This window comes from Glycine soja, chromosome 18 (assembly GCF_004193775.1).
Source record: "Glycine soja cultivar W05 chromosome 18, ASM419377v2, whole genome shotgun sequence".
NCBI classification, from domain to species: Eukaryota; Viridiplantae; Streptophyta; class Magnoliopsida; order Fabales; family Fabaceae; genus Glycine; species Glycine soja.
Window position 1 is genome coordinate 297808 of NC_041019.1, and position 15442 is coordinate 313249.

Below are 15442 nucleotides of genomic sequence, written 5' to 3' on the forward strand. Positions count from 1 at the left end.
TCATTTTAGAATTTAATTAGAATATGTTGACATAAACATTTTTGTACACTATCAACCAATAAAAAAATTATCATGTATGGTTAGATTATTAGCTTTTGTAATAATTACTTTAAAGGTAATAATATCTAGTGTGATTTTTAGGTAATGTTCAGAATAGACCAAGCACAAACACTTTGTAAAATGAATTGAGCATTTCCCATAAGCTAAAACGCATTTGAAGCTTATGTAAAAACTAACTGAATAAATTGGTTTTAGCATCTTAATTTCTTCCCACGGAGAGAAATTTATCCAAACAGTTAATTTCTTCGCCGTCAACATCCACATCCTGTGGTTGTGTACATTCTCTTCTTCTTCTCACCACTCACCTTGCTTTCTACTGCTTTTCTTTTTCGCGCCAAACTATTTTTAAATTGTACATTTACCTACGCTCCTTCTGTTGAGCTCCGCATGTATAATGAGAATAATACCTATTCAATACTATTTTTTCTTAATCACAAATTTCTCCTTACAAGTCTTAATGAAAATAATAACTTAATATTATTAATAAAATAAATATATAAATTCTTAATAAATACATGTTAGTATAATATCCGGAAAAAAATTTGTAACTTTTCAATAAAAAGATGAATTATTTTACTAAATGAAATAATAAATTTCTTAATAGAATAACAAAATTGTAGTAAAGTTCTAGTGTTAAAAAAATTGTTAATTTTTTAAGTATATTATAGGAACTAGAACTATATTTAAGCCAACAAATTAATTTCTTAATTTTAATAAATTTCATTCATGAAAAAAAGTCATATATTACGATTATTTAATAGCATAGAATATACTAAATGTGATTCAACTTTGAAAACCACTACAAATCACTTCTTTTTTTTTCATTTTCCTTTCAATCTCTGTCCTAATAGTAAAATTAATCATAGAAACTTATTGTAAAAATGAAATTTCTCTTTAACAAGCATCTCTTATTCTTGCTTCATGTAAAATATGCTTTTAATTTCAGTAATTTCAATCGTCCAATTTTTTTTATTAATTTTAATCTTTGTAAATTTTAAAAGTTTAGAAAATACTTCTTATTATCACTTATTAATGTGGTGACGTACATTTAAATAGTAAATGTCATGTACTTAACCATCACAATATAAATATAATTGCTAACATGACATAACAAAGTAATAGCACGACAGAACTCGATATTATCACAATATTTGGAAGAAAAAAAATTGAGAACTAAAGCTCCAAAATCAAATTTAACCATATTTATAAGAACTCAGAAAAACATTTAAGAATGACCCTCTTCATGCAGATTGGAAGTTAGAAGAGAATTCGTTGCTAAAAAATAAAATAAAATATTATTTTGTACGTTTATCATAAAAAAAATTCTGTGTTTCACATATATATTTCAAAACTTGTGACTTGTAATTATGATAAGAAATATTTGAAAATTAAAAGAAAAATTCCAATTTAGTTGTGAAAGAATAATCTGAATAAAGCACATAAATAACGACAAAAACAGCGAGCATTCAAAAGTATCCATTGCACCGAGATGAGTCCTATACGCTTACTTGACAATATACAATACAAAACAGTATCAAGAGAATGATATCAAACTCAACGTGACAAAATGGCTTTCGTTACTTTGCTACCTGGGGAACATATAAAAGTAAAAGAACTATATAAATTAATCCAGCTGAGGAACCCAAAAATTCAGATCTGGGCCAAAACAAATAGGAAAAACTGAGTAAAAAAAATCTCCCTCATTTGCTATTACGCTGCTGTGGCAGAGGTGGGGGCTCTTAACTCGATTTTCTATCCTTTCTTTCCGCAATACCCAAACTTAACATACTTTTGAACCCTTTATTTTCTCCACAAAAGAAAATTCGACCAGAACCTTAAAGAATTATGTTTTAGGTCTTCCTTATTCTTCAATTCATGAGGCTCCGAGCTTCTCTTTGTTAAGAACAAAGGAAAGAAAGGAAAAGTACTGAATGCAACAGCACAACGCAGGACACACACATCATTGGTGAATTCCCCAAACCAAAGTCCAGAACCCATAAAATGTCAATCTCTACTATTATCTGTCCTCATGATTGGACAGCCAACCTTTGCAGATGCTCAAAGAAAACTTGAAGGCTCACATCATCAGTAAAGATTACATCTGAACCAGCAGCCATTTCATGTGCATTATTATACGTTGCTGAGGGATTCAGTTTTGCTAATAAGAATCTAGCCTGTTAAACATCAAACATCAATGAAAACACAGTAAGTTTCAAACGAAGACAAATCTTAGCTTAGTGAATCAAGTCACTCGATGAAAGGAAACAAATAAGACTGTTAATATGTTATGTTGTGCACGGGTAGGAAATTCTCCACATCATGATATGATGAATTTCAGTAAAAGAAAACCACGACAGTTAATTAAGACAAATAATACTCAAACTGGTCTTGGTAGACTATACTGACCTGGGAACCATGTTGGTCACACACTACCAATCTAGGCACCGGGAACCGTTCTCTAATTATCATTTGGGCATCGTCATGCGGAGCTCGTAATAGTTGTGCAAATGCCTGTGCCATATACAGGTTATCAACACAGTAAGAAAAGAAATAATGATAAAAATGGTTCTGAATAAACTAACAAAAGTAACTATTGCTACCAACTTGAGAGTATAATTTGCAGGTAACAATGATTTCTATAGCAGGATATGACAAAGCACAAACCTGGTGTTCTTGTTGGTTCTGGTATCCCAAGTTGCGCCATTGAGCTATTGTCATCCCATGAAAAATAACCACACTAAAATATGAATCTAGCAACAAAATCTTGTCTGCAGCAATGGAAGCCACATCTAACAATGCTGGTGCAGGCAGTGCATTAAATGAATACGATATCAATGACGGCTGAATCATAACGGCAGCATTACTAATATTTTCCCTGTCTAACAACATGCGGAAATATGCAGTCTCGTCTGGACTGTTGTTAAAAACCTGCCAACACATTTCAACACTGACAAAGTTAAATGAAGTTTGAAAAGCAGGACAGGAAGTAAATTACAACAAAAGGTACCTGTACAAACTGTGAGCGTCGCAGATTGAACATAAACTGAGGGAAAAGTGAAAATGATGGGTTTAATGTAAAAGACGATGGATCATCCTTGCGGTAGTCACCAAATTTAGAACAGAGGCGAATGAGAAACCGATCCAACCACCGTGTAGCATCAAATGTTTCCTGATCAAACAAAAATTGATAGTCAGTTAGGGATTGGTTTATAGCAAGTTTACTAAAGAAATTTTTCCACAGATGATATGATAGAATATCGATTGGTAAACTAATAAAATATAATTCTGAACATAAAAATCACACTCAATACAGAAAAACAGTTGCTGTCCCAGAAACACAAGTCTCCTACAAAGTATATTTTGTCCACAAACTGCAAATTACAACATAAGACATATCCTAATACATAACTGCCATCAGTTATTTTCTATGAATTACTGCCATCATGCAGTTTCCAACACAGAACTAATACATAAATTACTAATACAGGATAAGTTATTTTCTATCACATGCATTCGTAAATCCTAGTAATAAGTTAATAACTGCCTCCAATTCACCAATGGATCCTTCCTAACCAACCCACTTGGTTCTTGGTCACCATCATAATACATGCTCAACAACCAAGGATTTGATATTTGATAAAATGGCTATTTGCAGCAAGTTGTGAACAAAACATTTAAACAGGTACAACTTTCACTGAAAAATTAATATAAACCTGTTCTCCCAATTTTTTGTTTTCCCGAAAACAATCACAAATTTGAATGAAGATATGTTGATATAATTTACTATAGCTTGAGCAAATAAATCCCAATGCTCTTAAAATTTATTTTAGGAATTCCAAAGAGAACAGCAGATAGTAACATAACTCATGACATACCTCACTCTCCATTTTCAGAGAAGCAAATCTAGCCATTACAACTGCAGCAGTTTCTTGGTCAAATCCTTGAACCAATTCCTGAACAGAAAAATTATATAAGTAATTAAAAATCCTGTATTTATCAATTTAACAATTTCCTTGTCAATAAATAATGGCCCTACATGGCAAATAATGTAACTAGAAGGACTAGACTAATTTATTATTTTATTTCAGTTTATTTCATAGATTTACACAATGAACACACATAAATGTAAATGCATTTAGATAGATATTTGTATACTACATAACTTGAGAATCAGACTTGACAGTTGACAGCAATAAAAGAGAGTAAAAAGGATAAACACTCGAGCTTCTTAATATTATGATAATTGTAGGAGTTCCAAATATTTCTTTGACAATAAGTCAATGAGAAATAAATAGGCATCCACCGCCATAGATATAAAAAAGGCTGAAACTACCTCAGAGCTAACAGAACTATCCACCCATCTTCTAGTTACTGTTGTGACACGAAGCACTGATTGACCACTTGGGTCCTGGTAACTGCAATACGAACATGACCATTAATATTCAACACCCAGTGCAGAAGTGCAACAAGGTACAACATAGTACATATATGAGATCATATTAGTGAAAGTTCTGTGAAATAACCTTGTAAGGAACTGTAGGTACAATTGTGGGTTAACAGCACCAGGGGTATTTGAACGATCACTTGATGAAAGATCAAACATCACAGTCAAGCATGTACTCTTGTCAAGGCCACACATCTTCCATGCTGTTGTGTTTCCCTCTCCTATAACAGTATCAGCAACAGAAGGCCCTTTCTGCAGTATGATTGTAATCATCAAAAACAGGAAATATCACATATTGATTCAGTCTTAGTTCTGTAAACTGACCCACCACCAACTCCAATTCCAGAGTTGATAAGCAACACGAAATTAAGAGTTTCAAACAAAAGAAGATCCAACCTTTTCCAACGAGGTGCAAGGTCCAATAATTCCCTGAATTTTGATTTCCTTGGAGCAATTTATCTCTAGGGTTCCACTGAAACATAAATAAAGTTGGCAGTGAGCATGTCTGATAACAGATAAGAAGAAAATGTCTGGAGAAAATAAGAGACAAGGGAAGAGAGAAAAGAAAATGCATTCACAAAAAGAAAATATCAGTAGAACATTTGAAATGAGAGAATTCTCACTTGAAACAAAGACCAAGAGATTGCTCCCCATCCTCAAAAACTCGCTTAAAAGAGTCCTTGAAGACTGAATGACCAAAACTTTCAGACAGGACAACAAGGCCACCGGTTCTTTCAACCGCAACTTTCATTTCTGCAACTCCAACCTTTATATTTAAAGCATCCATGAATCAGCACAAGACAATGAGAATAATTAGATCCAACTCTACTTTCATGCATGCTCACTGAATAATATACACAAGAACTTTCATGCATACCCATAATAAAGTCACTCACAAAAAAATCTAGTTTCAAATTTTAAATATTACCAGATTCTCTCTTAAGCAGATAAAATAATTGACAATCATGACGCCATCATATAATCACCCAAATGGATGGAAGTCACACATTTGTTAATCACATTGAAATATAGCTTTACAGGTCTTGTAGCCAAGTGTTGCCAGTTACAGGGAAACAAATGTAATTCGCAATATCTACTCAGAGAAGCCTGTAAACCTTCTCTGTAGGGAAGGTGGCTTGTGGATAAGTAGATGATTCCAGTTAGTCTGTTAATGTAAGGTAAAATATACAGTGTTTTATGAAATGAAATTAAGAAAAAACACACAAGAATGATCCCTGAAGTCCTCCACTGGCAATGTTAAGACTTGCTTTTGGGCTCATTTATATTTAACGAGAAAAACATCTGTAAAACATGTCATATCCGTGCATTATATCCAAGCATTCACAAAATTGTTTGAAAAACTTAAAACTTAAAAAAATGTCACTATCAAACATCAAGATTCATGGCAGAAATGTTAGGTTAAATGTCTTCCATTGTTTGGAAAAATTGAGCTGCATGGTAATATTACACTTGATTATCAGAACTCACACAACGCGCTTCAAAGTCACCCTTACCATGACACATCAGCACTTACAAGTGAAAGAATTCTTAAGGCATGAGACAACCCGTATGCTAGCACAAACCTGATCAAGTGCTGATGCAAAAATATCTAAAACGTGACCCTGGCCAACCAGCTGTTTTGCGAGACCCTCATAAAATTTGACTGCTTTCTTGAAGAATGGTGCTGCATCTTTATCAAGATCTTTATGAGAACGCACTGGGTCAGATAAATCTTTTGACACAATCTGCAAAGAAATTTGAAATCTAAATCTTTGGCACCAGAAACATTCAATATAGACAAGAGTAAGCATAGAATCATTGACCACGATTCCCTTCCCCGAATTCAAAGTTTACCATGATATCTTTTGTTCTTTCAGCTCTAAATTACGACAGAGAGACAAGAATTGCCCCCATTTTATTCTCTGTCCAAAATGCCAATGACACAGAAGAAATGAAATCTTAAGAATATCCTAATAAATAGTAACGGCAGGATGCCTAATTGCCTATCATTTTTTAAACAACCATAACTATTAGTTGTTCAACATCTTTTCAAACACTTCAGCTTCTAGGGCTGCCAGTGCAATTTATGAATTCACCACAATTCCCCTTCCATGCAAGTGACAAGAAACACATATATTCAAATTTTGCACACAAGATGCGGATTTTATGAGCAGTATCTACCAAAACACCCACGGAACTTACATACTACCAATTCACATAGCTTGACAACAAAACCATTAGCCTTTCCTATGGCCACACATTCCTAACAAAAATGTCATCGAATTACACAGCAAAGAACAGAACAGCAATTTACCGCGCCAGGTCCTTCCGTGCATGGCCCACCAACCAAAGCTACGATTCTAGCACCAGTCCCAGGATTGCAAGCACTCAGCAACCCTGCGGCAACACTCAAAGCAACTCCGGTGCAGCGTGCAGGGCGGCGCCCAGGCGGAACCGGCCATTGATCCGTCTGCAATTCATCCAGCAGCTGCAAAAACACACACAAATTACCAAATTGTAAAAAATCTACGGCAACATTGAAACCACAACAAAAGACAATTAAAAAAAAAACGTTAAACAATGAATACCGCATTGAGAGTATATTCACACTCAGAAGCAGGCAAAAGGAAGCGCGTGATGCCGGAATTGGGGAATCCACCAGCGCCAGCGATACCGGGAGCACCCTTTTGAGGTCTCCTTCCGGCAGCAGAAAGACCAAGCTGATCGAGAATCTGTTCGGCGGGAATCTCCTTGGAGCCGCGGAAGACATAAACCTTGGACATGTCGGAGAAGCCCAATTCGTGAACCTGCACCTGAGTCCCGAAGGAAACGAAGCCTACGAGGGCGTTATCGGGTAAAAGACCAATGGCGCGACGAAGCGCGGATTTGAGGAAGTGGATCTCCTCGTCGATGAGGCAGGTGTCGAGGAGGAAGAGGAAGACGGGGGAAGGGTTGAGGGAGTTGGAGAGAGGGAGGATGTACTCGACGGTGGTGTATTGGGGGTAGAGTTCGCCGGGTAAGTTGGTTTCGGAGATGGCGTGGTAGTGAGGGGGGAAGTGGTTGCGCTGGTAGCAGAAGGGGCAGATCCAGATCTTGGCGGTGAAGTCGACGCGGGAGAAGGGGTTGAGGGCGGAGGAGCAGGTCTTACAACGGAGAGGGGCGTACGGGAGGCGGGGGATGTCAGGGTGGGGACGGATCAGAGCCACCGTCGCCGCCAGAGGGATCACGCACTTGCTTGATTCCACCTTCGTCCGCGGCCACACGTTCCACGTCATCCGGACTCCGTCGAGTCCCTCGGGATCTGGGCTCGCCATCTCCGACATCGTCCTCGATCGACCACAAGATCCAAACAATCAAACGATCACGCACGCACGCGCACGAGCAATTCAATTTTCGTCGTCGCTTGCTCGCTCGCTCGCTCCACCGCGGTGGTCTCGCCAATGCAATGCTCTCTCTCTCTCTCTCTGAGTCCTGAAACACACTTCTATTATAACAATCTACACTATAACGCAAACAATTCTTAGGGGTGGTTTTCTAGCATTCATCATTCAACTAATTTAATTGATTTTGTTTTGTTTATTCTTAACTTTTTTTTATTAATATATAGTTTTTTTACAGCTTAACTATTTTCCTGAAAAAAAAAACAACAATTAACCAATAATTAAACATAAATGATTAATATATTAAATTTAACACTAAATTATTTAATGAAAATAATTTTTTATTAAATTTTACTTTTCCGATCAAATTTGATATTAAAAAAATATCTTTTCTCCTAATAAATTGGAGACTTAAAAAAAAACTCCTTTTCTTAAAAATAACATTCAATTGACGAAAAATTATTAAAATTATTTATAAAATTATGTTTATGAATATTATATGTGACTTTGTACAACATAAATTCTTTTCCAAGCATGTTATAACTAAAAAAAATTGTGTCTCAATTATTTTATCCTGCAGTTCAAATGATAAATATTTTTATATATAAGTAAAATTTTGCAATAAATTAGTATTTTTAATATATAATTATGATATAAGGTTATTTTTAAGAGGAAATAGTCTTTGCACGGGTAAAAAAATTTGCAATTTGATCATATAAATTTTGAGTTTATTAATTTTTACCATAATTATTTTAAAAGTGACATCAATTCATATTTTTATTGGTTGAGAGTATAAAAAAAATATGAATTGACTAATACTTGTAGGGTATTTATTACCAACAATTTTTTAAAACGTGTTAATGAAAGATCAACTTACTGTAAATATGATCAACATAGCTTAAAATTTATTATATTAATATTAGTATATTTATCTTTTTTAACTATAGTCTTTATTTCCAATAATTTGTAAGATAATATGTAAATAAGTAAATACTATTTACATGACATGTTAATGCTTAATTGTGAAAAACACAACTTAAAATTTACAATAATTAAAACAAACAAACAAAAATTAGAACCAATGGGACTGTTTTGACTTTTCACAAAGAAAGGTCAAGGTCATCCAGCCATTCAAATATTCAATTGACGTAGGTACATTGAACAGTTAACTGATGTAAGTATGTCACTGACATAACGGATGTATTTAATCAGCCATAATTTAAATTTAAAAAGGATAAATTTATTTAAAACTATTTATTGAAATAATCAGTTATTTTAATAAAATAAGTCATTTTTTGTTTTTTTAGTGTATTTGTCTAAACTAATTCTCCTTTAAAAAAATAATTTTCTATTTATATTAAGAAATAAATCATACATGCTTCTTAAAAATCACTTATATAAAAAATATTTATTTTAAAGTTTAAACAAACTTGTATTTTTTTAAGAAAAAGATGAGATTTGTTTTTTAAAATAAACAGAAAATTATTTTTTTTTAAAAGAAAAACAGTTTAAACAAATACATTAAAAAAATAATTATTTTATTAAAATAAACATTTATTTCAACAAATAAATTTAAACAAGCGATTATGAAACTAGTAAAGAGCTATATATGCCGAAAGTTTTGAATGTTAATAGCAGAATTTTGTGTGTTGACGTCCTGAGAGTAAAATATTTAAATTGATGATCCAGAAATATATGTGATATCTAATTGTTGCTCCAAAATATACTACTAACTGAATGTAAAAGCGCAGTAGCGGAGAGCATATACAGTATATACAACTAACTGATTTGGATCTAGATAGGATGGACAATAAAAATAACCTTTGAAATTGGCCTAGCCAAATTGCATATCAAGTAATGTGCTACTCAGTGACACGTATGATCTTCAATTTGCATATGAAATATGTGAAGATGGAGTAAGGATGTTGACAGAAAAAGTAAGAGAATACAACAGGAAGGATGCAGTGTTTTAAGACAGCTTATTTGCAAAAAAATGAACAAACTAGAGTCTAGAACTATCAAAATACTGTAGTAAGTTGGCATTAATTATTCTTCATTTAATGTTGTCATCAGAACAATGCTTGTGATAATATCACTTTGATGCTCCAAATCATTTTCTTTTTTGGTCCTTAATGCTGAAATGCAGGAGCAAGACAGGAGTCCATGCCAATAACAATTGATAGTAAAGCGTGAAAGTTCGCAACCATTTGGGTGTTCGGCTCTGCTCACTAGTGCAGTATCCAGATTGGTGTGATATAGTTACCCCCATCACTGTGCATCTTGTAGGTTTTCTGAATATATGAATATATGGGATCTAAGTTAATTTTGTCACTTGTCTCCTTCTCACTGCATAGATACGTTAATTTGCAAAACAACTAGAATCTGTAGTAATGTTAGTAGGCCATATTAGAGAAAATTGAACTAAAAAACGAGAGGCATCTTTAACTATCTAACTCCCCCTCTGCTTCCATTTATCTCTTATGTTCTTTCTAAAACAATGTATGTGGTGTTTGCCACTCTGCCCAGTCCAAAACAAAAAAAAAGGTGGCAAAATTACCTAAACAGAAATCAATTCCAACTTAGCCAACGATTAGTGAAGACATGTCAACGAAAACAATTTTTTCCATATTCAAAATGGGGATGTCTAGTTCTCTTAGTGTACGGAATACAATAAACAATGGGAGCACCATGCCACAATATTTTACTACTACCTATAAAAATCCCTGCTTCATGATTTTAAGAGTAAAATAACTATTGTTGAATGGAATATCCCAGCACATGACTAAGCAAAACAAAACAAAGTGACACAGTAAAGATTGGGAAGCAAAAGAGATGATAATAATTTATAAATCAGATACTACTTTCATTTTCAAAGTTACCACAACCATCCATAACTTGTAACAAGCAATGTTACCTCACAAATTTTGAGACTAGAATACTATTTCTACATAAAAATGTTTTCCAAGTAGAAGGTCAAGTGAATATCACCTATTCACATATAAATCAGATAATTTGCCTGACTGTCCATTTGTGGCATCATCATCAGAATCTAATTCCCACCAAGAACCTCTGTCATCCTTATAGGCATCATCAACTTCATCACAGGTATCTTCAATCAATATTATCATCTTCAGATGCTTCAGTAATGGCATCATCCAGACTGAAATTATTTTTATCCTCATCAGGGTTGTATGTCCACTCCAACCTTTTTAAGATATCTCGATCCTTCCAGTTTTTCACAACTGAAACAGCCTGCTTTTTAGCTTTCCCCATCAGAATTTCCTCCCAAGAAAATGCAGTATCAGCAGTCCTCTTCAAGAAACCATCATCAATATCCCCAATGACAACCGTCTTCAGACATCGCATCTTCGCTTCATTTATCACGTCAACAAAATCAGAATCATCAGACACAAGGACCACACACTCAACCCGCCTATGATCCATTATATCCACGATGTGGCTTTGCAATGCTTGATCTGCAGCTTGTGGCTTATCTGACACAGTTTGAACCCAAAAACCAGCCCGTCTGAGCTCATCCGCCAAACCATACCCCACTTTGGGAGTGAGAATATCACTTGCAGCCTTCTTATACTTCTCCATTTTCATAGAATACTTGGCCACCAACTTCACCCTCCTGCTCCCCCTGGAAGACTCTATCTGGTTCATCCTTTTCGCGTGCTCACGCTCATGCAGTTGCTTGAAATGGTTAACAAGCTTGTCATTAGTATGAAACTTTCTCCCACAAACCTTACAACGATAAGGTTGATTTGGCTTGATGACACCCTTATTCTCTAAACGATACAACAGTTCCTTCTCTTTCCTAATCTCCCGGACACCTTGAGGGACATGGCTAAAAGTGTGGCTATTTGCATAAGCAGCCATATAACGAACAACCCCAAAGGAAGATGCAGCTATTCTCAGCTTATTGGCAACTTCATAAGGTGGGATTGAATTGGGTGGTTTATTGTCCAAGTCCCAGAAAAGCCCCACCCTGTTTGGCTTCTCGTTTGGTGTCAATTTCGGGTTTTTACCGCATTCTGACCCAGAATGACAATATCTCAAGGCACCATATGTTTGCCAACTTGTAGTTTCCGGTGAGAAAAAGAAGGTGCAACGAAATTTGAGGATTTGCAATGGGTTCTCTGCTCTTCTATAAATGAAATAACTTGTAAAAGAAACCATCGAATCCAATCAAGTTTCATTGAACGAGAAGTAGAGTGGAGGGAAGAGGGAAGGGGTCAAATGGGGAGAGAGCAGCAGCGAAGGGGAATGCGCAACGAGGAAGTGCATGGTTGGGGCATTTCGTCAAACAATTACTGGGCGGAAAAGGAACGGGAAAAGAAACAGAGTGGTGAGCCCGAGGCGATTGGGCTTCTGCTCGTACACTGATTTAAGGTCAGCCCAATAAGTTAGGCCGAATTCAATAGTCATATAGGCGTTTTTTTTTTTTTTCATTTCCAAAGTTTTTCAAATGCAAAATTTTTATTAAATCGTTTTCTACTTAAATGTTTAGAAATAATAATAAAAAAAACAGAAAACAAAGACTTGCATCATATTTCACAAAGACTCTTGCATCTCCAAATTCTTCATTTCTATACACTATTTATCTTCCTAACTAGAAAGTGATATTGGAAAAATAAAATTAACGAAAGAATGTTTAACTTAACTTATTTAAAATAATAATTACTTCTTTTGACTAATTGTTTAAGGAAATTTTAAAAATTAAACCATTTTTTTTACCAAACAAGTGCATGATAAATGTAATTGTACAAGGATAAACAAGTAATTTTCTCCTTGTTATCTCATACATGATGCTTTTTTCCTCTGCGATTAATCTTTTGGTGGGTTGAGAGATGAGATACATCCAAAAGGCACTCTAACATTTAAGTAAAATCTCAATCAAAAGTAATAAATAAGAATACTAAATGAGTATAAATTATTCATTTACCTAAAGATTCTCACGGTTGCTGATACACATCTTAATTAATCTTGAATCCATGAGTAATTGTGTTGTATTATCACTTAAGGTAATTCATTCCAAATTACCATTAAGGTGCTAGTGTGGCTAAATATTAGGGATGACCATTTTTGGTTATACGATTAGTCCTCTCTCTTGTGAGTATTGGAAGTCGAATATCCAGGATGTTTGAATATTTGACCTAATCAAATAAAATATCCAATTTCTGCTTTTACTGTGTAGGGAGTCCATCTTTTAGTTGTCATTTTCTTAAAATTGTGTCTTAACTTTTATAATTAAGAGTACTTAAGTATTCAGACTAACCAAATGCCTTAATACTTCAAAATATTGTCACCTAAAATTCATTAATCTGAAGTGTTTAGATATTGACTGTGGATTATAATAATATAAGAATATTGTTTTTTATATTATAGGAACACCTTAATATTACTCACACTAAGTGTGATCTCAATTTTTTGTTGTTTTTTTTATATCAAGTAACCTATTATATTTATTTATACATTATCTCTTCTATTTATATCCCTTTAGGTATAGATAAGACTTAGGAAATTTATAATATGTTTCTTGTTTCTCGATTAAGAGTAGTGGCATTAATTAACAAGAATAAAACTCAAATCTTATGAAAAAGGAGATATGAGATTCAATCTCGTTGCATATATATGTAATGATCCATTAATGAGTAATTTAACAATACCTCAACATGTAATGTAACCTTTGAATCGTAGGGCTTCTTCAAGTAATTAGTTCGAAAATTCAACTCATGTAGATTTTGTTAATAAAAAAGAAAGAATATTTTTTTTTATTGAAAATAAGGTATTTTAAAACTATCGAAGCGTAAAAAGTACTCAAAGTGAATTTTTCTTTTAACAAAATTTTCTTTATGCATAATTCTTATTAGCAAACTTAATTATCTACCAATAATATTATATCTTTAATGATAAAAAGAGTTGTTTATGAACCATAGCACATTTTTAATTTAGAGCACGAGAAAAACAACAAAGCAACTATTGGCACACTCGATGAATATAACCACTTAGCTAGCTGTCATTGATTTCATTTTATGCCATCATCACATTGCATGCACGCATAGTCCAAACGTGGCAGTCTCTCAAAAACGATGGTTGCTTATCTGTCAACCCCTCGCTTTTATTTACGCAATATGCAATGCAAGAACCACGGCACCAAAACAACAGCAACATGCATGTATATTTTGTCTAAAGATTTTTTTATACCCATAAATTTCAAATACCTAATTAATTAACAATTTTATTTTATTTTTTTATCAAATTATATCACCTATTATATTTATATTTTTTTCTCTCTTAAAATATGAATTAACATTGGATGCCAAAATATATTTTTCTTTTGTCTCTGCCATGCCCCCATGCCTCACCAGAACCCAATGGGATATAGATAACACTCAATCATCCATTCACGTACAAGGATAACTCCAAAACCTCATCATCCCGGCCGCATAGAAAGAAAACAAAAAACAAACGCGGCACAACGTTTGCCTTGTCTTCTCATCTCTGCCTTTACGTGTCGAAACCAAACACATGCACCTTTCCCCTCACCAACCGCACTATATATATCTCACGCCACACCTTCAAACTTTCATATCCTCGTCCCTGCTTAGTGCTTAATTTCTACTTTCTACTTCTAGCTAACAAAGTTAAGTAAACTTTCGCTTCAGTACTTTATATATATATAATGGCTGTGGCTTTGACGATTCTGGTGACCCTTCTCTCGGTTCTCTCTTCTGCATCGTGTGCACGAATGGTTGGGGGGAAGACGGAGATCCCTGAAGTGAGAAAAAACAGGCAAGTGCAAGAGCTTGGAAGGTTCGCGGTGGAGGAGTATAACCTTGGTTTAAAGCTGTTGAAGAACAACAACGTCGACAATGGGAGAGAACAGTTGAACTTTTCAGCGGTGGTGGAGGCGCAGCAACAAGTGGTGTCAGGGATGAAGTACTACTTGAAGATCTCTGCTACTCATAATGGTGTTCACGAAATGTTCAACTCTGTGGTGGTGGTCAAGCCATGGCTTCATTCCAAGCAGCTCCTCCATTTTGCGCCTGCATCATCATCCACCACCACCACCACCACCACCATGCATCCAGTAGTACGTAAAGATAATTGAGTTGCATGCGTACGTGGCTTGCTTTAATTTGGAGCTAATTATATGATAATAATAACCATATTAAGGTTAATTTCTTGACTGGATACATGCATGGCGGTATTTGTAATTGCAAGTGAGCTTTTTAATTTTCTTCTAATAAATTTTAATTTCCTCTACTTTTTGTATGTTATATCTGGGGGGGAGAACAAGAAAAATCAACTACGAGTAGAAATCTACTTACCAACCATATGTAAAGTTTTGTTCTACACGTCTCCTGAGTTCTTAGTATGGTTTCTTTGGTGAATGTAGCTGGGAGACAGTTTGATGTTTATTGATTCCCATAATTTATATATATATATATATATATATATATATATATATATAAGAAAATTAAAAGAAAAACTGAAATAATTTATTTAAATAAGAAAATAATAAACAAGTTTTGTTTACAAATAGGTTTTA

At 34.3% G+C, this 15442-nt stretch overlaps 3 protein-coding genes across 4 annotated transcripts; 1 reads left to right on the forward strand and 2 right to left on the reverse strand.

The window, feature by feature from the left end:
- Positions 1–1504: 1504 nt before the first annotated feature.
- On the reverse strand, positions 1505–8012 carry LOC114395127 (protein transport protein SEC23-like). Its single transcript, XM_028356835.1, has 12 exons — positions 7093–8012; positions 6819–6992; positions 6088–6249; positions 5128–5270; positions 4901–4976; positions 4584–4756; positions 4394–4475; positions 3936–4013; positions 3068–3229; positions 2725–2988; positions 2467–2571; positions 1505–2234 (listed from the first exon to the last, which is right to left on the reverse strand). The coding sequence occupies exons 1-12, from the start codon at positions 7825–7827 to the stop codon at positions 2088–2090; spliced, it is 2301 nt and encodes a 766-aa protein (XP_028212636.1). The 5' UTR covers positions 7828–8012; the 3' UTR covers positions 1505–2087.
- A 1672-nt stretch (positions 8013–9684) lies between these two features.
- LOC114395572 lies at positions 9685–12292 on the reverse strand. 2 transcript variants are annotated; one of them, XR_003663069.1, is made up of 2 exons: positions 10873–12292; positions 9685–10175 (listed from the first exon to the last, which is right to left on the reverse strand). XR_003663069.1 is itself a non-coding variant. In XM_028357388.1 (1 exon), exon 1 carries the CDS (start codon positions 12064–12066, stop codon positions 10996–10998), a length of 1071 nt encoding a protein of 356 aa, XP_028213189.1. In that variant the 5' UTR covers positions 12067–12292; the 3' UTR covers positions 10724–10995. The 2 variants fall into 2 exon arrangements, 1 of the variants encoding a protein (XP_028213189.1); XM_028357388.1 differs by lacking the exon at positions 9685–10175 and having other exon boundaries at positions 10724–12292.
- Positions 12293–14471: 2179 nt separating this feature from the next.
- Positions 14472–15156, forward strand: LOC114394422 (cysteine proteinase inhibitor 4-like). The gene has a single exon (XM_028355995.1). The coding sequence runs from the start codon at positions 14573–14575 to the stop codon at positions 14999–15001; it is 429 nt and encodes a 142-aa protein (XP_028211796.1). The 5' UTR covers positions 14472–14572; the 3' UTR covers positions 15002–15156.
- The last annotated feature ends 286 nt before the right edge of the window (positions 15157–15442 follow it).

What these genes read in the sequence shown, in the direction of transcription:
- LOC114395127 (XM_028356835.1), bottom strand. Translation starts at nt 7,827, where the DNA reads ATGTCGGAGATGGCGAGCCCAGATCCCGAGGGACTCGACGGAGTCCGG. An exon ending in ATAGTTCTGTTAGCTCTGAG is followed by an intron (nt 4,014 to 4,393) that starts GTAGTTTCAGCC and finishes TTTTCTGTTCAG; the next exon opens with GAATTGGTTCAAGGATTTGA. An exon ending in GACGCTCACAGTTTGTACAG is followed by an intron (nt 2,989 to 3,067) that starts GTACCTTTTGTT and finishes ATGTGTTGGCAG; the next exon opens with GTTTTTAACAACAGTCCAGA.
- LOC114395572 (XM_028357388.1), bottom strand. Translation starts at nt 12,066, where the DNA reads ATGGTTTCTTTTACAAGTTATTTCATTTATAGAAGAGCAGAGAACCCA.
- LOC114394422 (XM_028355995.1), top strand. Translation starts at nt 14,573, where the DNA reads ATGGCTGTGGCTTTGACGATTCTGGTGACCCTTCTCTCGGTTCTCTCT.